This window comes from Arachis hypogaea, chromosome 15 (assembly GCF_003086295.3).
Source record: "Arachis hypogaea cultivar Tifrunner chromosome 15, arahy.Tifrunner.gnm2.J5K5, whole genome shotgun sequence".
Lineage (NCBI taxonomy): Eukaryota > Viridiplantae > Streptophyta > Magnoliopsida > Fabales > Fabaceae > Arachis > Arachis hypogaea.
The window spans coordinates 158,511,102-158,532,232 of record NC_092050.1 but is presented as its reverse complement, the minus strand read 5'-3'; the positions used below and the strand labels follow the sequence as shown (position 1 = coordinate 158,532,232).

At 28.0% G+C, this 21,131-nt stretch overlaps 1 protein-coding gene and 1 non-coding gene across 2 annotated transcripts; both read left to right on the top strand.

Annotated features, from left to right (window-relative positions):
* Positions 1–1,682: 1,682 nt before the first annotated feature.
* On the top strand, positions 1,683–5,163 carry LOC112749434 (putative F-box protein At2g33200). Its single transcript, XM_025797684.1, has 3 exons — positions 1,683–2,823; positions 4,795–4,916; positions 5,011–5,163. The coding sequence occupies exons 1-3, from the start codon at positions 1,683–1,685 to the stop codon at positions 5,161–5,163; spliced, it is 1,416 nt and encodes a 471-aa protein (XP_025653469.1).
* A 1,654-nt stretch (positions 5,164–6,817) lies between these two features.
* On the top strand, positions 6,818–10,875 carry LOC112751843 (uncharacterized). Its single transcript, XR_011872901.1, has 2 exons — positions 6,818–8,190; positions 10,218–10,875. It is a non-coding gene; the product is annotated as an uncharacterized protein (transcript).
* Positions 10,876–21,131: the final 10,256 nt, after the last annotated feature.

Here is a 21,131-nt window from a genome sequence, read left to right as displayed (position 1 = left end):
TTTATGTATGATAAAGTATATATTTACTTATTTAGAGTACAAATTTTACTATTATATTTATATGTTCATAATTTTAATTATATTTTAAGTACTCTAAATAGATTTATTTTATTATATTATATTTTACATATGAATATATGTTCTATTATGTAATTAAATAAAGATATTTTTTCAATAAAAAATTTAATAACCAAACTAACCATTATTTATGTTAGTAAGGTGTGATCCACAGCAGAAAGAGGGAATTCAACGACGTAACTAAGGAATGATGCACTCTAAAAAAAGAGATTGCGTTATAGGGCAGTAGATGACGACGACGTCAGCGCTTCTAACTTCTTATCACGACGGCGACGGCGATGCTCGAAAGGATCGAAGGTCCGCGATGAAGAAAGAATTGAGGAATACAATGGAAAGGTGCTTCAATTAACGGGAGTGAGATTTTGATATTTTAAGAAATTATATCATTACCATCTCAAATAATAAATTACAAAATAACCCAATTATGGTTAAGATAATGACCAATTAAAATTTGACACATGACATGTTATTTTGAAGGGGTCGGGTAGGATTCACCATTTTATTATAATGATAGCGACATAAATAATAGTGTATGGAAATATAAATATTTAAAAATATACATATAAAAATAAATATGAAATTTAATTTATTTATTTAGAAAAAAATGTTTGGTACAAATCATATGATTATATGAATTCCAAATTCAGTAATTTTGATGGGATATTGTAGCAAGATGAAGAAAACATATTTATTGTCTTCAATGTAATTTTAAACTTTTTAAGTGATTGTAACTTTGTAAGTTTGAAACACACTTAGACTTCAATGTGTTCTTACTTATTTCGTGCTGCTTCCAACTAACAGGTCCATGCGCATTTTTAACAATTTCACGGGTGCTTGTTGCAAGTACTAAAGTTTGAGTAATGATTAGAAGTTCTAATCTATTCTATTAATTAGTTTTTTAATATTTAAATAGTAAAAATTTAAATATACATTTTTTTAAAGCATTAGATTAAAAGTTTAATTTACTTTTTGTATTTGATGCAACTCAAATTGTTGCAGATTAAACTATCATTGTAAAATTTTAGTATTTATTTTATAAATTAAATACGTAAAATATCAAAAGATTATAATTTTTATAAAATCTGTTAACTTATTTAAAATTATAATATTAAAAAATAATTTTTTTAGTGAATTTAGTAAATTTTTAATAATAAAAATAAAAAAATGAGAAGTTGCAATTTAGATATTTTTTTTAAAAGATTTTGTTTTCTTAAAAAAATATTTTTTATATAATAAATAAATAAAAAAATATTTTTATATTGTTATGTCCAAACATAATTAATAAATAAAAAAAAATGAAATATCTAAATATAAAATTATTTTTATTTTTTTATAAGATTTTTTAAAAGAAGATATGTCCAAACATAATTAATAAATAAAAAAATATTTTTACAATGAGATATCTAAATATAAAATTAATTTTATTTTCTTATAGTCACCAAAAAAAATTTTATTTTCTTATAAGATCTTTAAAAAATTAATTTAAAAAAAAAATCTTTCTTGAAAGATAATCTATCTAAACAAGCCCTAATATATATAGAGGTTTTGTTCAGTAACTAGCAAAAAGAAACCCTGGTTTAGGCGTCTCTTCTGAGATCTGAATCATGGGTGAGATTGATCGATGGGCAGACATCCATCCAGACATATTGAACGAAATTACAAAGCGGTTCCATTCCTACGACGACCACATCCCACTTCCACTGGTTTGCAAGGAATGGAACCTCAAACTTGTAAGCAACGAAATTCCGTGGTTACTGTTACCTGAAGAAACTTTCAAGGCTAGTTTTGATGAAGAGGAGGAGATCTACAGTCTCATGCATTTACCTGTTACCGATGAAGACATACTTGAGACTAAGGTTCTTGAAGAGAAGGGAGTCTACCATGCCATGCTGCCAGGTATGGAGATGCTGGACATCCTCATTCGTGGTTCCTGTTATGGATGGTTGATCACCCTAACAATATCCGAAGGTATGATGCAAATGTTAAACCCATTTACAAAGATGCATTTCGATCTTCCTCCACTGTCAACTTTTCCCAATATAGTTGAGTATAATCCTGGAGACGATGAATATACTTTTTGGGATTTTCGCGACAAAATCTCTAGCCTAGACCGCGATGGTATGCACAAGATCCAAGTTTGGAAGGTGGTCATAAATTCAGCTCCTAACAATGATAACAAAGATTTTATGGCGGTGGCTATATATGGACAGCTCAAAAGATTAGCCTTTTACAAACCTAACAATAATAGATGGTCAGACTTCACAAGAAACATAGACTTCGAAGATGTCATGTTTTTTAAAGAGAAGATATATGCAGTAGACTATGATGGCCAGCTATACGAATTTGATACAAACACAGAATCAGGGACTATGGGAGGAATCTACGCTGCACCTCCGACTGGGTTTACCGCATCCACTTTTCAGCTGAAGTATCTGATTGGATGTGACAATGGAAACATACTGATGTTGGTAAGACATTTTGGTACATTGAGGGGCACAGAGAAGGAACTCGAGACAAAGAAATTTGATATCTATGAATTGAGAAAAGGTTCCAAAAAATGGTCAAGATTACATAGTTTAGGGAATTTCATAGTTTTGATCGGACTCAATTCCAGCGTCCAGATGTTACCTACCAATTTTCTAGGTAAAGGAAATCAAATTTACTACACAGATGACTTAATAGAGCTGAAATCAACAGACATTCCTTCCACACGTGACATTGGCATCTTCGACTTGAAGGATACAAGTTTTCGAAGAATATTACGGGATGTCAAGTTTTTCTGTCCTCCTGTTTGGTGTTATCCCAATCAACATCTCTAGATTTTTCAGTGTCTCTCTTCTCTCATGTAGTTACTCTTGTTATTCAGTTTTTTGGAATTAACTAGTGTATGTTGACAAATACATAAAATTATATAAATTTTTTTTATTAAATATTAAATAAAAAATATATATAGTAATTATTATAAATATTTTATAATTTAAAAATATTAAAAATAATTAATATTTATTTTAATCAATTTGAATTGGTTGAATAGTCATTTTATTTGTCCGTTTAAACAAATATTTTGAGTTCAAATCTCATCTTGTGTATATAACAATCCATTAATTAACGACAAACCCTTGATAAATAGTGCATTAATATGTGATGGATTAATTCTCGACTTGTCGAGTTAAAAAATCCGTAGAAAAAAATTATATTGGTATTTAAAATAGATTAATTTCTCATTAATAGCAATACTTATAGACTTTTGTCTTTGTTAAAATTTACATAAGACAATTTTATTTGTTGATATCGTATTCATTTTTTAAGTTAAAACAATATGATCAACATTGTTACTTGTTGAAAGTTCACTTTTGATGAAATGATTTTTAAATTTTTTAATTTATAAACTTATATCATTACAAAAGTTATTAGATCGATTAATATTTTTTGGTAATATAATGTACCGAAACACCATTGTTGAGTAGTAATAAGTGTGAAAAGAAACTAATAACAACTTTTGTTATTCAATATATAATTTATTCTATTGAAAACTAAATTAATATTTCTTGAATTGGTAAATACATTTTCTTCTAATTTTTTATACCATTTTTTTGACAATATTTACCATTAAAAAATAGCAAATGACCATACTATCCTACAATATATATGATGTATAAAATAATTTTTATCTTAAAATTAATTATAGTTAATGAGATAAAATTTAAAATATTTTTTATTTTTTTACTCAAATATAAATTTAAATTTAGAATTGATTAACAACTCATCCTTTTTTAATTTCAATAACAAAAATAAAATTGATTAGATACAAAATATTCAACATTTAATAATTTCAATCATTTAAATTTTAGTTACCAAAAATTGGGTTGAAAATTAATTATAAACTTAATAATCAATAATATATTATATTAGTATATAAATAATAATATTTAATATATTAATTATTTTTTTTGACAGAACTAATGTATAATCTATTGAGGATTGATTTATTATCCAAAAATTTTTTCATAAATTTTGTAATATGTAAAATAATGATCTTATTTTTTATTATTATTTAAAAATTACTCATAATTTTTTAATTATATAATTAACTTAATTAATAACCTTTATTATTTCTTTTATACTAAAAAAGTATCAATTTATACTATTTACATATTTTTTGTTGTTAATAAATAAGTAGGTATTTACACTACTATACTTATTATCTTAGATGATGACTTAAGTTATTTATTTTATATATTAAATAATATTTTGAATGTTAAATTCATTAAATATTAAGATGAAAAAATTATTCAATAAATTATATAAATAAATTATATAAATAGTCATTACAGAAAAAAAAAATATTTATCATAAATAATAATTTTTGATATATATAGTGTCATGTATATATTAGGATTATCTATTTTAATTATGTGAGTGATTATTGTTATTTTTTATTTTTTTGTTATATTAGTAAATAATATTTAAAACTAAAAAAATAATTTATTTTTTAATTTGAATTAAAAAAATTTTGTAAATATATTCAACTTTTACATATACTAAGTGTTATAATATTAAATAGTATAGTATTTGTTATAATAATGGCTCAAAATATTAATTCAAGATATATTTGGGTCTAGTGAGACCTAAATGTAAGTAAGATCAACCTTAAAGGCCCATTGTTAGGTTCCAAATTCGACTTAGGTCTATTGCCTTAAAGGTCATCCAATGCAGATGAAGTCCATGTGTCCCCTCTTAAATCAACTCAAATTGGATCTCTGTTGCTAGTTAGGTATGGTAACGGATACTCAGGAGAGTGTGACAAGGAAAAATTCAAATTGGAGGCAGAAATTAGGGTAACTAAATTCAAGAAATGAATTTATTTATATATAAATTAGGATAAGTTAGTAATTTTATATTCGCGTGTATTTAATAAGTTTTATGGGACAGGTACTTGTGTCCGTGTTCCCATTAGGAGTGGCAAACGGGGAAGCCCACCCTGTCCTGCCAAAAGTCCGCCATCTGACGGATTGGACCGCTCCGCCTAGTGAGGCGGTCCTAAATTCTTCCTCCGCCCTGTCTAACGGTAGGCTGGCGGGTTAGCGGGCTAAGCCCGCCAAATCTTTCTTTTTTTTTTATAAATCATTAAATATTAAACAATGTATATAATTTCACAACTATTTTAATAAATTTATAATTTCTAAAGATATAAAAAATATAATTTCTAAATTCACAAATATTAAAGTCTTTATAATTATAAATATATAATAAACATAATTATAAACCAAATTTTTTAAAACAAAATAATAAAACTAATATTGTCCAAAATAAAATAAATATTGTCCAAAAAATATAATTAAACATCTTCAAATTTATAATCAATCAAACATAAAACATAATCTAAAATATAACTTAGAATATCTTCGATTATTATTTTTATCCTCTTGTAGATCAATAACATCACTGAATTTTATAAAAAAAATGACCTTGACAAAAAACCGCTTGGTCCGGTAGAAAAGTCTGTCCGCCTCGCCCCACCAAAACCTGTCAAAACCCACGAATTATATATATATATTTTATTTTGTAGAGATTTATAATTTTTTTTATCGACGATATTAGTAGTTATAGAAAAATTTTTACTTCCAAATAAACTTATAAACAATTAAAAACAAAATTAGTTGCAATTTTTTGATAATTTATTTAGTTTTTAGTTTAAATTAAAATTAAATTATATATTTAATTTATATTTATTTGTTTATCCTAATAATTGTATATAATAGATAATATATTTAACGGTCCGACTAGGTATCCTTTAAAAGTGGTCCTTTAATAAGCCTTTTATTACAATAATTTAAAAAAATTAAAATAAATATATCTAAATAGATTTAGTGTTTTTTTAAAATTAAATATACATCCAAAATATAAACTAAATAAAATTAAAATTTAAAATTTAAAATTTAAAATTCAAAATTTAAAATTTTTATTTCAGTTTTAGCATTTTTAATTATTAACAGATTATCATTTAAATACATATTCAAAAATTAAATTAAGTAAAATTGAAGATTTTAATTTTAAAATTCAAAAAATAAATTTTAAGGATTTTAATTATTAACCCACACATCTAAAGTCCCTAAAAAATATCATATTTTAAACTAATATGTTAGATATACTTTTATTGAATAAAATCTAAAAAAATTAGCTTAATTATTCATTTTAATAATTTTGAAAACGATAGTAAAAAAATAAGAAATATTAGATGTGTTTTTATCGAATAAAATATAAAAAAATTAGTTTTATTTTTAAGGTTTAAATTTAAATTTTGGATTTATGATTTTGGATGTGTTTTAAACATATTTTGTATATAAGTCAATAATTTTAGATGTGTAATAAATGAAAAATAACCAATATTTACAAACATACATTTTAATCATTTTAAAAGCATTAATGTTCAAATAAATAACGATAAAATTCAACAAATAATAAAAAAATGAGAAATATTAGATGAATTTTATCGAATAAGATATAAAAAATTTAATTTTATATTTAATGTTTAAATTTAAATTTCTGATTTATGATTTTGGATGTGTTTCAGAAATATTTTTTGTATCACTTAATAATTTTAGATGTGTTACAATTGAAAACAAAATCGAATTTTTACAAACAAACATTTTAATACTTTTAAAAGTATTAATATTAAAATAAGTAACGAAAAAATCTAACTATTAAAAAAAGAGAAATATTAGATGAGTTTTTTTTCGAATAAAATATAAAAAATTAATTTTATTTTTAATGCTTAAATTTAAATTTTAGATTTATAATTTTAGATGTGTTTCAAAAATATTTTCTGTATAATTTAATAATTTTAGATATGTGTTATAATTGAAAAAAATTAATTTTTACGAACATACATTTTAATAATTTTAAAAGCGTTAATATTCAAATAAGCAATGAAAAAATTCAACTAATAATAAAAAAAATTGTTGAAAACTATAAATTTTTATGTTGCTGGTCATTTCTAATCATTCTAGAGATAAAGATTAAAAAAATAAAAGAAAGAAAAAAAGGAAAAAAAAAAAGTAAAGAAGAAGAAAAGAATATTGATGCATACACTGATCATTTATTGTTTAATTCAAATGTTGATATAATCTTATTAAAATTTCATTTGACAATAATGATGAATGAGTTTTGAGTTAGTATGTAAGTCACTCGAAATAGGAACAAAATAGCACGACTCATCTAATAATAATAATAATAATAAAATATTAAATATGAAATAATAAATTTACTTGTAGAGAAATAATACTCTTCTATAAAAATTTTTGTGAAAACAGTAAGAGAGAAAAAAAAAAAAAACGTACACGAGAGGGGGAGGGGAACGTGCAAATAAATAAAAAACTAATAAAATAACTATTTTATGAAGTAGGTAAGAAGTTAGAGAGATTCTAGTATTTAAAATTTAAATTAATTTTAATTACTAACATGTTTAGCTACAAATTAGGAATGTCTTTTAACTAAAATTTATTTAAATAATATTATTTAAATTTAAAAGCTGAATAAAGGCTGAATTTAAAAGGACACATAGCATTTTCCTATCGGTTTAAGTATCACTACAAGTCTACAACAGACACGGAACATAGCGGCCAAAAATTGCCGGCCGCTCAATTCACCGCCGCAAAACATGTCTGCAGAAGCACCAGCCATTCATGTGCATTGTGCCGCACCATCCGTGGCGACTGCATCAAGAAATGCTGCTTTATTTTGCCTTCTTTTTAATCTTATAACCAGTAATTTCCCCCAATATTGCAGAAACCTGCGAAGTGAGATTGGTAGCGCACGAAACCCTGGCACTGCTGCTCCACGGTGCGTCGCTGATCCATCTTCCTCTGTCTAGCGTCGTGCTTTCGACTCTCCTCCACAGTGCCTGAAACCCATACTCCCTCATTCACGGTGCGTGAAATCCCTAATCTCCTATCCACCCTGCGCCTCTGTGTGGTTGTGGTGTCGCGCGGCTGCCCTCCGTCCTTCTCTTACCGGCGTCGAACTTTCCCATCTCCTCGATCGTGCGTGAAACCCTTACACCCTCCTCCCCCTGCGCCAATCTGAGCTATCGCGGCCTCTCCCCTGTCACTGGTTCGTTCTTCTACATTGATCTTTCTTTCTTGCTTTCATTCTTGGTTCAGAATTTTGATTCCCGTTATTTTGATTTAGAATTTGTCTAATCTTCTTTTAATTGGGGTTAATTGTTGCTATTTAGAGTTAGGGATTTGAAGGTATTACTTTTTTTTATTTATTGTGTGCTTTATATTGAAATTGATAGTTAAAGTAAATAAATGAAAAAAGTTATTTGATTGATTCAGTTTCAATAATGTTTGATTTAGTTTTAATAATATTATTATGGATGTAACTGTTTGAAATAAGGTCCCCGACCATCCTTTTTCTGGGACTCTGTTACACACTTGCATTATCAATTGAGAGCCTTAAGGTTCAGCTCAGCTTAATTTCAGTCGAATCATGTGTATCGATTGTCTTCATTCCCTGCTTTATTAGAGTTTTTCCATAAAGTTAGAAAATAGAAATAGCTTAACTTTAGTACTAATAACTAGCTATCTACCATATATCAGTTATTGAGTCTGATGAAAGTTATTTGCTTAATTAATTTTATTGCTTATTCTATCTTCTTGTTAATTTATTATCGATTGATTGAATCTCTCAATGGATGAAAAACAAAAAAAAATAAATAAATATTTAACAAAGGCACATGAAAGATCCTAAATAGCATCAAATATAATGTAAGAGAACATGTGCAGAAGAAACATACATAAATTCACATACTTGTCTTCATATAGGAATTTCAGTGAATAACTACAATTATATAAACATGAATAAGAATAGTATTGTTATCATTTTATTGTTGTTCTTACCAAACTTCTATTGTGCTACAAAATATATTTAAAGCTGGTACTTGGACTAATAGCTCGCTCTATATATACTCAATTTACTCGGTTTGTTATTAATAGAAAAAGACTTAACTTTGTTATCAAAAGGACAATTTAATTTCTTCTCCTTTAACCTGTTATTAGATACACTAGGTGCTTGTGCTGCCTTAATCTTGTATATGAAAAAATTTAAAAAGTAAAAGGGTTCTTTATATACATTTTCTTTTTGGTTTGATTTGTTCTGAATTTTCTTTTTATGCACTTTAAATTTGGTTTTGCTCATTTTTTGTACCCAGTAAACTAGGGACAATTTAATTTCTTCTCCTTTAACCTGTTATTAGATACACTAGGGACAGGGACCTTTTCTTTTTTCGTCCTGTCTCTGTCTCTATTGGCTCAATGTTTCTGAATATTTTGTCCTGAGACACTTATCAAACACAATTTAGAATTTATATTACCCCTTTTGCCATCCCAATCTTTAGAAAGAACTCATTTGTCTTGGCTGTGAATTATAATATATACTTTAAGGGAGTGAGTGGAAATTACATATATGAGATGAGCACTACTTCCTGTTTTTTTTTTCCTCATAAATTTTCTATATGTTGGGAAACCTATGTTTATAGGAATGTAAGATTAGATTTGGAGTATCTCTGAAGAAGTTATTTTGATATTCTAAGTTCTAAGATGTTAACTTTGGATTTGCGGATATTCACTTGATCTCCCGTGTTGTGTAGGTATATATGCATGTTTTTAGGAAACTTTCTTTCATAATTTGGCCATGGCATGTGTTAGAAATGCTTGGAAAATGATGTAAATCTCTTGGTCTGATTGATGTTTCTATTTCAAACCCTTAAGTTCCAATGACGGTATTAAGTTATGTTCATGCTATCATAATGCTATGATGTTGAGGTCTTATGATTACAAGATGGGGATAACTATAGACTATAGTTATAAAATTTTTCACTTAAATTTTATGAAACACATATATAGTAAAGTAAGCATAATTTTACAGGCATATACATTCCTGAACAAAATTTGGATTGAGATAGTTGTCTGCTTGTTTTTTTATCAGATAAACTAAGTCTTAATAGTCCTACCTTTATATGCCTGATTATCAACTAATAAATTTTTAGTTAATTTTTTTTATTATTTAAGAGAATGCATGTTCCTTCATTTTTTCTATTATTATTATTATGCAATTTGATTGTGCTCCTTTGACAGGCTGCGGATTATAGCAATGTCAGTCGTGCCGGTTGATAGCATCCCTTCGTTGAATAGTGATCTCTTCTACGACATATTACGACGTCTTCATGGCCCTACCCTAGCTAGTGCAGCATGTACCTGTGCAGCGTTTTGTTCCGTTTCAAAAGAAGAAAGTTTGTGGGAAAATATGTGTTCATCTGTGTGGCCTGCAACCAACAGGAAAGATATCAAAAGCTTAATATCATCCATGGGGGGATTCAGAAAGTTTTATGCGGATTGTTTCCCACTTATAGTAAACAAGGAAGTCGCGGATTATCAAGAGAAGAACTTTCTTGAGTACCCGGATGATTGGACCGAGGCAGAATACTATGGTGATATGAATGAGTTCGAAAGCCTCTCTCCATCGGATTTCATCTCTATAGTCGACATTAGATTTAAGGATAAGGCAATCTGCTCGAAAGTTCAATGGGGTGTCGGAGTTCCAAATGCTAATGGATATGATGGTTGGTTCTACAACTGCCCCTTTAGGATTGATCTCCTCACATATGTCGGAGTTCCAAATGCATTTTATAAGAAATTAAATGACTCCCCACACTGATTAAGTTTATAGACAGTACTTTAACATATATGTTTTGAAAGAAACTATTAAATTTTATATAATTGAATTTTCATATAATTTTATAGATAATTTATTTAAATTTAAATTTTTATAAATTAATTTATTTTTGTTAAAATGAATTACACAATAAAAATTTCATATATTAAAGTAAAAAATAATCTATTTATAAGTAAAAAATTAAAAAATTATTCTTAAAAATTGAATATGCAGATAATAAAAATAAATTATAATTTATAAAAATTATTATAATAAATAGTAAAATTGTAAAAGTCATGTATCTATATACATTAAATTATATTAAATTATAAGATATTTATATATTTAATCAATTTAATTAATTAGTTGTAATGGATTTGATTTAATAATTTTAAAAAAATTAAATAATTTTTTTTAAAATATTCCAATCTAAATAATGTAGATTGAAAATAGAAAAAATATAACTAATTATATAATACAACATAATATTCGTAGAAGTTTGTTTTATAGCAGATTTAATGCTAAGATATTTATCACCATTTGTGGTATAATCTAATTTCACAATTATTCAAACGTTATTTTTATGAAAAAATTGTATTATTTACTTAAAAAAAAAATATTTACTCACTATTATAATTTAAATAAAATATATAATATATATTAAACTAATTTATTTTAATAATTAATCAATCACAAATATTTATCAAAGATATGAGATTTAAGAGCATACAAAGTAAATATATCACCTACAACTTTTACACTACCACGATAAGATGATTATCTTAAGTCTTTTTAGCATAAATTAAACAGAATAACATATAATAATAAAGAAACAATTAAATTCAAAAAAATTATAGAACACTTATCATACACTACGACTGTTAACATTGAGGACGCTTTAACCATTTATTCTTTTATTAGCTATCTTTTTATCTACTCTGCACTTCATCTACGAATATGTTAAGGACTAAATCTATACTTCAACCTTTTAAAATCTCATATATTCTTGTCAAACACAATATTATTATACGTCAGTCCATACATACCAAAGAACTGAAAATAACAAAAGCATCCATTTGTTTTTTATAGAAACTATTGAATGGAAGAACCGTTGGTAATAAAAAGATGATGTTCTCTTATAATATGTATATGATTTTTTATGAAAATAAAATAAAAATAAAAATAAAAGGCATGGAATAATATTGTGTATATTTAAGTCAATTTTAATCTTTTTTAATAACCAGATTTGTCATAACGTAATTGATAAATAATGACAGTGAGAGCCCCCTCGGGACTGGAGGAAGGTTTCCTCTTCTTCGGGTTCTCAACGACATGGACCTCATCCTCGTCCAAGTCCACCTCCACCCGATCTTCCGGTCCAACTGCCACCTGGAGGGGAGGATCCGCCCCAGCGCTGGTGCCAGCTGCCTCCCCTTGGGAGGGTTGAGACTGAACCTCCGGGTTAGGGGTATCCTCCGGAGGCGCCTGCGCTTCCTGAGCAGGGGTGGCAGAGTCGTCGTCACTCCCGGCCAAAAAGGTGTTGAAAAGTGAGTCAAGACCGGTCATCTCGGCAGACATTGACACTACAATGACACGCAAAAACCGGTTAGTCGTTAAAACAGGAAGATAAAAACATCACAAGCACAAATAAATCGAAAGAACGGACACTCACGTATGTAACTCCTGGCCATATCCTGGTCACCCATAAGGAGATGGGGTTAATAAGGTTTTTTCCAACGATTGCCAACAAGACGTCGGCTACCCTCTTGTTCACGGGGGACAACCCCAGGTTACCTTCGTAAAGGAGTTAGCCCCCCCTCCAAAACTCCAGTACGTCGGAATCCGGCCTTCCCCTTCTAAGGTCAACCAAAAGGAATGCCGACCTTCGGCTGGGCGGACCTTAAAATACTTGTCTTTAAAGCCATGATAAGAATCCTCAAAAACACTAAAAATCCTACGACCTTGGGCAGCCCGGAAGGACATGAAACCCTTTTTGGCTTTCCCTTCCTTCGAAGTATTTGTTAAGGTAAAAAGAAATAAAAACACTTCCACGGAGACCGGTAAATTCAGATGACCGCAGACCATCTCAAAACAGCGAATAGAGGCCCAACTGTTTGGATGCAATTGCGATGGCGCCACGTCACAACGGTTCAATAGCGCCATCTGGAAGGGGGAAAAGGGAGCCGGACTCCCAAGCGAGTGAACATGGCTTTGTACAACCACATCCAGTCGGGAACACGGGAAGCATGCAGGTTTAACTCGTAGATCCTTTCTTTGTCGGCAGGAACGAAGACCTCATAGTTAACTTCCTCGTCAGTCCCACCACAAAGGTACTCATTCTGCCGAAACTCGGTAAGCTCCTCCAACGACATTTGGTTCGGGATCTCCTTTACATCTGAGGTCACCCACGCGTATCGATCATACGCAGCCGGTCTCACGACTCTAACAACAGGACGCTGGGCCATACTTACAGTGGGGCACCACCCAAGATCAGTCTCTAAAAGGTAGGGAGGTCGGCAGCACGCACTACCAGAAAACTACAACATCACTGTCAAAGAAGCTAAAATCTACCTATTCAATAGCTATGACCATCGAAATAAGGTCAGAAAGACAAAATCCTAAGATGGTAAACCCCCTACACTATTCACCTAACGCTGAAACGCTACCAAGAATACAGTTCATACAGAATGACTCGCATCAATAAGCAAAACATGCAAAGCCAAAGCAAGGAAGCAAGCAGCATTACACCAATACCAGAGATGGGAATAAGGAAGCTTACCAGATAGAAGTAGAAAATGCGAAAGGAATCGAGTGATTGGTGGAATTTGAGCAAAGCAAGAAAACGCAGCAAAGATTCTGGAAAGAAAGAAGAGAGAAGACAGGAGAAATGCAATGGCAGCAACAATGAAACTGAAAGGAAACTGGAAAGGAGAGTGGAGAAAATCAGCCAGGGGAAGCGCAAAAGCCAGGGACAAAATGGTCATTTCAGCTAGAATTTCAAAATAATCATTAAGGGTAATTAATGTCAGGCGCGAGGAACGAGGTGACGAAAGACACCCGAGGCAGAGGAGAAACCTGCACGCGCGAAGAAGGCACGTTCCGGTCATGAGCGACCGATTAAGCGACCACCAACGGGCGAGAAAGCGAAACGTGCCATCAACGGCGCTCACGGCCATAGTTGGCACGTTGGAGGCACTGTTGTGGCCCAGCCCAGCTAGCCCCGCCACCGACCCGAACACCTGCCCCCCCTCACAGCTCATCAGTTTACAGCTGTGCTAGGAAGCTTCGAGGAAGATAGATCCGTCCTTAGGGGGCCCACCTCTGACAAGGTATATAAGGGGAGGGGACCTACCCTTCCCCCAAGGTACGTCACCCATTATTCCACCACTTTTTCACCTGCACACCCCACTGATTTGAGCGTCAGAGTGTCTTTGCAGGTGACACCCCCCACTTTGCGAGGAGCTCGGGAAGTTGGATACAACCAACTATTCAACCGGTCCTCAGAGATTAGAGAGACATTCCCGATCCGTCCAGTATCCGACCTACCGAACAAGTTATATTATTCTTGGTCTATTAAAGAATCCTATAGAACAGGCTTAACATGCTTTATTTCTCTTTTTGAGTTAGCTAAGTATGCTGAGTAATAATTAATCTGATTTTGATATTGGTAGGATGAATTTAAAAATGTTATAAAATAGGTTATGTAAAAAATATCTGAAAAAAGAAGTAATCTACTAAATAAAATGGATGTGTGGTGTGAAATAGTCAGAATTAAAAAAGAAAGTTGGAATAGAATCCATTCCAATTGAAAAAAGGCCTAATTACCGTGGCTCAAGTTTTCAGTCATTTAATTGGTTGCGAAGTCAGAATAAGAAAAAATAATGACGATGACTTGAAAACTTGGTTGGAAAAGACAAAAAAAAAAAATTTAAAAAATCAAATATTTTTTATATAATCAATATTTTAAAATTTTTAAAAATATATATAAATTCCGATTCCTCAACTAGAAGGTGGAGAAACAAAATATAGGAGAGAATGAAGATGGTGAGTTAGTGACCGTACATCTAAAGAATAATTATTTCATTGTTGTTGACTAGTTGTGATATTAGTTAGTTAATAGACCTTAAATAATGTAATTAGTAATTTGAGAGTGTTGTTTACTTATTATTATTGTTGTCTATGATATTGAATTGATGAGTTATTTGGTTATTGGTTAAGTGTGTTATATTATTTGAGATATATTTGTTATGGGTTGGCTTTTATGTGTTAAAGTTTAGGTTTTGTATTGATGGTTTTCAACATTTTATGGTTTAGATGTAAAAATTTAGTAAAAAATTGATAATTAAAAAATTAGGATTAGACATGAAAATTTGATCACTAAAATGTTTGGTTGCTGATTAACGATCGATTTAGCGACTGAAATGTTGGTTGCTAAAATACAAATCCCCACTTAGCGACCAAATTAAAGACTGAAACGTTGATCGCGACTTAGAGACCGAAATACTAGTCGTAAATTAGCGACTAAAAAGGTGGTCGCTATTTAGCGACCGATTTACTCAGTAACCAAAAAGTTAGTCATTATTTAGCGATCAATTATGTTAACAACCGATTTAGCAACCGATACTCTTTAGTGAGGGCTTAGTGGTCTTGTTCAAAAATCATTTGCTAACTTAGCGACCGAAGTTGGTCGCTATTTTCTAATTAGCAACCGATTTTTCTTCTTCTCCTTATTATTATTATATAAAATAGATTTAATTATTCTGTTTGTCTTTATAAACTATAGTTTTATCAAATTTTTAATTAAGTCCATATTTTTTTTCTTTTCAATTAAGTCTCTATACTACTTTTAATTTTGTAATTAGGTTATTTTTATGTAAAAAATGTTAAAATCAACAGAATATTTCTCTTAAAAAATATGTGGTCAAATATCTAATTAAATTTTTAATTATTGATACTTTTAATTTATAGAGAAATATTTAGTAACTAATTTTTTACACTAGAAATAATCTAATTACAAAATTAAAAATAGCGTAAGAACTTAATTGATAGAAAAAAATTATGTAAATTTAATTTACAAATTTGGTGAAACTATAAGAATCAATAGAGTATATATTATTTAAAAGGATGAAATTATCTAAATTCTAAAATGAATTTAAAAGAAAGAAAATTGTATATATTATTTAATATTAAATACTAAGATAAGAGTAGATAAGAAATAACAATCCTAAAGAGAAACACATATTCAAGTGTTGTATTGAATCCTAGGAAGCACCGATACGACACGCGATACGGACACGACACGACACGAATACGCCGACACGTTCTTTTTATAAAAAATTGGATACGACATGTTTAGGATACGTTGTGAATTAAAATTTAAATAATATATTAAATTAATAAAATATCATATTATAAATATAAGAGTAAATATAATTGCATAAAAAAGTCTTAAAATTATGCAATTATTAAAAAAAATGAAAAATTTTAATCTACTCTTGCCATCTTTCTAACAGAAAATGTATCAATTTTTTTTCCTCCAAGTCCATCATGAATCAATTATAAAAAAAAAATTGGTTAATCGGGCTATAAAATCACAAAATCAATTGAAGATTTGCAGTCCAGTAGAAAGATCTGTCTCATGAACATCTGAATCGGGTCGGATTCGTTCGGATTCGTGAACTCTCCACCAAGATTCGGGTCGGACTCGTTCAGATTCGTGACCGCTCCACCAAAATTTTGCATCGCAAGAAGACACGCCGCCGATACGCTCGTTTGAAGTATCCACCGAGTGTCGGTGTCGGATTCGTGTCCGACACGGATACGCCAGCACCATGAGAGAATCCGTGCTTCATAGATTGAATCTAAAATGCTGTAAGAATTTTGAGAGCCGCACGCATGACTTATTTATCAATGAAAAATTGTTGCTTGCTAACTCAAGGAAATTTTATGTCAATATAATTCAATTCACCACCTTTAGATTTTCGTCTCTTTCAATTTTACCACACATATTATTGTCGAGTTTAAGAATAATGTTTAAGTATGCTGTATGCAACTCTTCAATTTTGTAGATTGACAATTTGACTTTTGACATCTCAACTATATTATTGTACAACTCTAGCCCTTTTTTTTTCCTGCAAATTTATATAAGATCGAATTTATATGTTATGTTAGTGTGAAAGAACATCATTAGAAGCATTAAATTAAATTTCTAAGCTAACAAAAATCTATTTTACTTTTATATTTATCATTAGTTTTCCTAATATTAGAAACTGTAGGCACAATTTCAATTACTATTGGTATGTGACTGGATGTTATAAATTGGTTATCACTCTATGTTGTATTCAAATTTTGGATTTATTGAATAATACTCATTCTTCATTTTGTTTTCTTCACGTCTATACATTCAAGTTTTTTTTAACCAAATTAAACAATAATATCTGGGTGAGTGTCTTAGTTAATTATATTAAAAATTACAAATTTAAAATTTTAAAATAACTAAAATATCTTTATAATTAATTTTTTAAAACAACAAAATAATATTTTAAGTTTAATTTAAAAAAAAAAACTAAAATACTATTATAGAATTATTCATTTGATTTACTCATATTAAAAATGAGAAATTCAAATTTGATTTTAATAAGACTAAAATATTTTTTTAGTTTGTTTTAAATGACTAAGATTCTCTTTAAAACTCAAATAAAAACAAATTTTTAGTATTAATTTTTTAAAAAGACTTAAATATCCTTCATATTTAAGTATGTTTAATTATATTAGAAATTAATATTTGAATTTCATTATAACCAGTCTGAAGTTTTCTTGGAATTCATTTGAAAAGACTACAAAATTTTTAACATTGATTTTAAAAAGGCAAAAATACCCTTATATGATTAATTAAGATTGTATGTGTATTAAAAATTTAAAATTTTGCATATAAAAATGACTAAAATATCTTTATACTTAACTTTTAAAAAACTAAAATAAATTTTTACGATTAATCTCAATTTTTGAAAGACTAAAATACCCTTATAATTGATGTTCAAAAAAAACAAAACAACCTTTGAGGGTCAATTTAAAAAAAATAAAAATAAAATACCATCATACTATCATAGAACTAATTCATATTATTTGATTGTGTTAAAAATTAAAAATTTGAGTATAATTAAAAAAAAAAAACTCTTGTAGTTCATCATGTTACAGTACTAAAACACCCTTTTAATCATTAGCATGAAAAAGACTAAATTTTTCGTATAAGATTAATTAAAATTGTTTGATTATATTAAAATAAAAAAAATAATATAATATTAAAAAGATAAAAATACTCTTATACTTAACCTTTAAAATACTAAAATATCTTTTTATAATAATTGATATTTAGTTAGGTTAGAAATTATAATTTTTAAGTTTTAAAATGAGTAAAATACCTATGTAATTACTTTCACTCATATTTTTTTATTGAATTATTGAAAGAACATTAGACCATAATAAAAAATTTTTTAAGAAAGATAAAGATTGTTGAGACTCAATAATTCATACAAGTAAAAGTTATTTGATGATTTTAAACTTTTCCTACATAAAAGTTTGCATGTAAAGTTATAGGTTTGATTTAGTAAATTTTTTTAGGAAGGTGTTTGTATTTTTTAAAAATATAAATATTTTATTTTATGTTTGATAAATATAAAAGATTATATACTTATATTTATAATTTTTACAAGATAAAATATTTAAATAGAAATTATATTTCACTACATAAAAAAAGTGTTATTTAAATTATAAAGTTGTGCATTATTAATAAATACATAAAAATAACTATTTTAATTATAATTTATTTATACAATGTAATTTTAATTTGCAATTGAATATACTAAAAAAGTGGAAAAATGAAAAAATGAAAAAATAAATTAGATATAATAAAAATTTATTATTTGTGCAAAGGATGAAATGATCAATTTGACCGTAAAAAAAAAATCAAATAATGTAATTTGGTAACATGGGCAAATGAACAAAAGAGCTTTTCCTCTGATGCAAAAAATAGTTAACCGAGTATAACAGGGTGGCGCATAGAAACCTTCAATCTGAGTGGTCTTACTGTGGCAATAAGTTTGAGGTGTTTTTCTAAAATAAAAAAAAAATATTATTTCTAAAAATACGTTATTTTTAACTCTTCACACACAGTACAGCTAAGTATGATTTTTTTTAATATTATCGGCATCAATGATAATTATTATTATCATCTTTAGAAATAATAAATTATATTTAATCAGAATTTTTTATTATAAATTAAAAAAAAATTACTATTTTTTAAAAAAATATAATTTATTTTGATAAATTTTGATGTACTCTAAAGATAATGATAATAATTATTATTGTTAATTTTTTTATTTTTATTTTTATTTTTTTCACCCAATCTAATACAATCTAATTTTTATAGATAAAACAAATTCTATACAAATACAGAAGTTCAACGGTCAAGTAAACTCTATTAAAATAATTAAAATTTAAATAACGTGTTTTTAAACATATATTTTTTATTTATTCAAAAAAATTCCATAAATTAAAAAATGTAGTTTCTTTGACTGAACATAAGGAAAGATCAATTAATATCTCTCCTTCGTCATTTCTTTGGTTTTTCGCGCGACTATAACTAATCTTTTTGTATTGTGTTCGGGAAAGCCACCTTCCCAACGTCAACCAAAAACCAAAAAAATAATATCATGCGCAGTTCGGACCTTCATGAGGCGCGAAGACAGCACCGCAGCGGCCAATGACTGGCGGTTAAAAGGGCCTGTAGAAATTTGTATGTTTTTTTTATATAACTACTTATTGATTATGTTCTTTTGGATCTTTAGGAAAGGTTATGCTACCGTTCTATATTTTTAAAAGAGAAGCTAATACAATAAGTGAAGCGTAGAGAACAACACCATAAAAATATAATTAACTAAAAAAAGCAAAACAAAAAAAAGTAATTATAGATTTTTTTTTTGTTATTTCTAATATTATTATCAACAAAAAAAATCTACATTTAATTACAGCTCTATCTTCTTTTTTATTATGGAAACGATACATTCTATCATTCTATGTTTGTTTTTTAGAGGAGTAAAGGAGTCAGTTTCGGTTATATTCTGTACTCTATCAATTAGTTGGACCCTTAAAACGTTAATGTTCACATATCTTGACTTCCAGGCATGTGAATTATACATAGATGGGTATATTATACATACATACGCACCTTCAATTATTTATCCTCCTAATTAGGGCTTCAATAATATTATATATTGACTATGAAAAAATAATAAAATTAGAAAAAATTAAATTATATAAATATATGTGATCATCATTTTAAATTGGATCAATTTGATATTTCTGTTCATCGCTTATTATTATTATTATTATTATTATTATTATTATTATTATTATTATTATTATTATTAGATACACTATCAGTGGTAATTTTTTTATTTTTTAATATTTATATTTTTTAATGTAACGATAATTTAACTTTTTCTGATAAAATTTTAATTGACATTAAAAAATAAAAAATTTAAAATTTAAAATTAAATACCAAAAAAGAATATAAAATAAAAAATAAGAGAGTAATGCTATATGAGAAAAACAATAATAGTATCTGTTAAAGAAAAATCTTACGGGGTGAATTGTGTAAAACATCCACACACACATAGATGTTAGGTGGTGTATCCTATTTTAAAATGTGTAGTGAGCAGCAAATTATGGCGGCCTTTGTTCATAGACTCAAGAGGCTGAAACCATTAATCATCTTGAAAAACTTAATTATACGTGACTAATGAAATGTTCTTTTTAATTTTTTTTTGCTGTTGAGCCTTTACCAAAAATCCTCTCCAAGCATTTTATATTGGGCCATGATGATTTGTAAACCAGTCTTCTATTTAGACATTTTGTCACTATTAACAAAATTTTTTACAAAAAAAAAATTAAAATTTATTTATAAAAGCTATATTTTTTAAAGAAGAGTGTTAGAGACCAACAACTTTTGGTATTTGTAGCCATTAAATAGTCATCAATGATGATTTTAATGGTGTGATATTAGTGTGAGATTTCATCCAATGACTCACTTTTCCTTACTGGTTACATGCTGATCAGAATTTAGAAAAGTTGCTGGCGTCCTAGACTTTTCTTTTTTTAAATTCTCCGTAGGAAAAATTCCTCAGATATCTTAAAAAATTCACTTTTTTACATATGTAATTTTTTATTTTAAATATTTTTATTTTTATTTTTATTTATTATCTTTTTATTTTTGTAACAACAAAAAAAAAACTAAGGAAATTTTACATTGGGCCGGTCCATTAAGTCAAGCCCACTGT

What these genes read in the sequence shown, in the direction of transcription:
- LOC112749434 (XM_025797684.1), top strand. Translation starts at nt 1,683, where the DNA reads ATGGGTGAGATTGATCGATGGGCAGACATCCATCCAGACATATTGAAC. An exon ending in CTTCGACTTGAAGGATACAA is followed by an intron (nt 2,824 to 4,794) that starts GTTTTCGAAGAA and finishes CATCCAATGCAG; the next exon opens with ATGAAGTCCATGTGTCCCCT. An exon ending in AATTGGAGGCAGAAATTAGG is followed by an intron (nt 4,917 to 5,010) that starts GTAACTAAATTC and finishes TTTATGGGACAG; the next exon opens with GTACTTGTGTCCGTGTTCCC.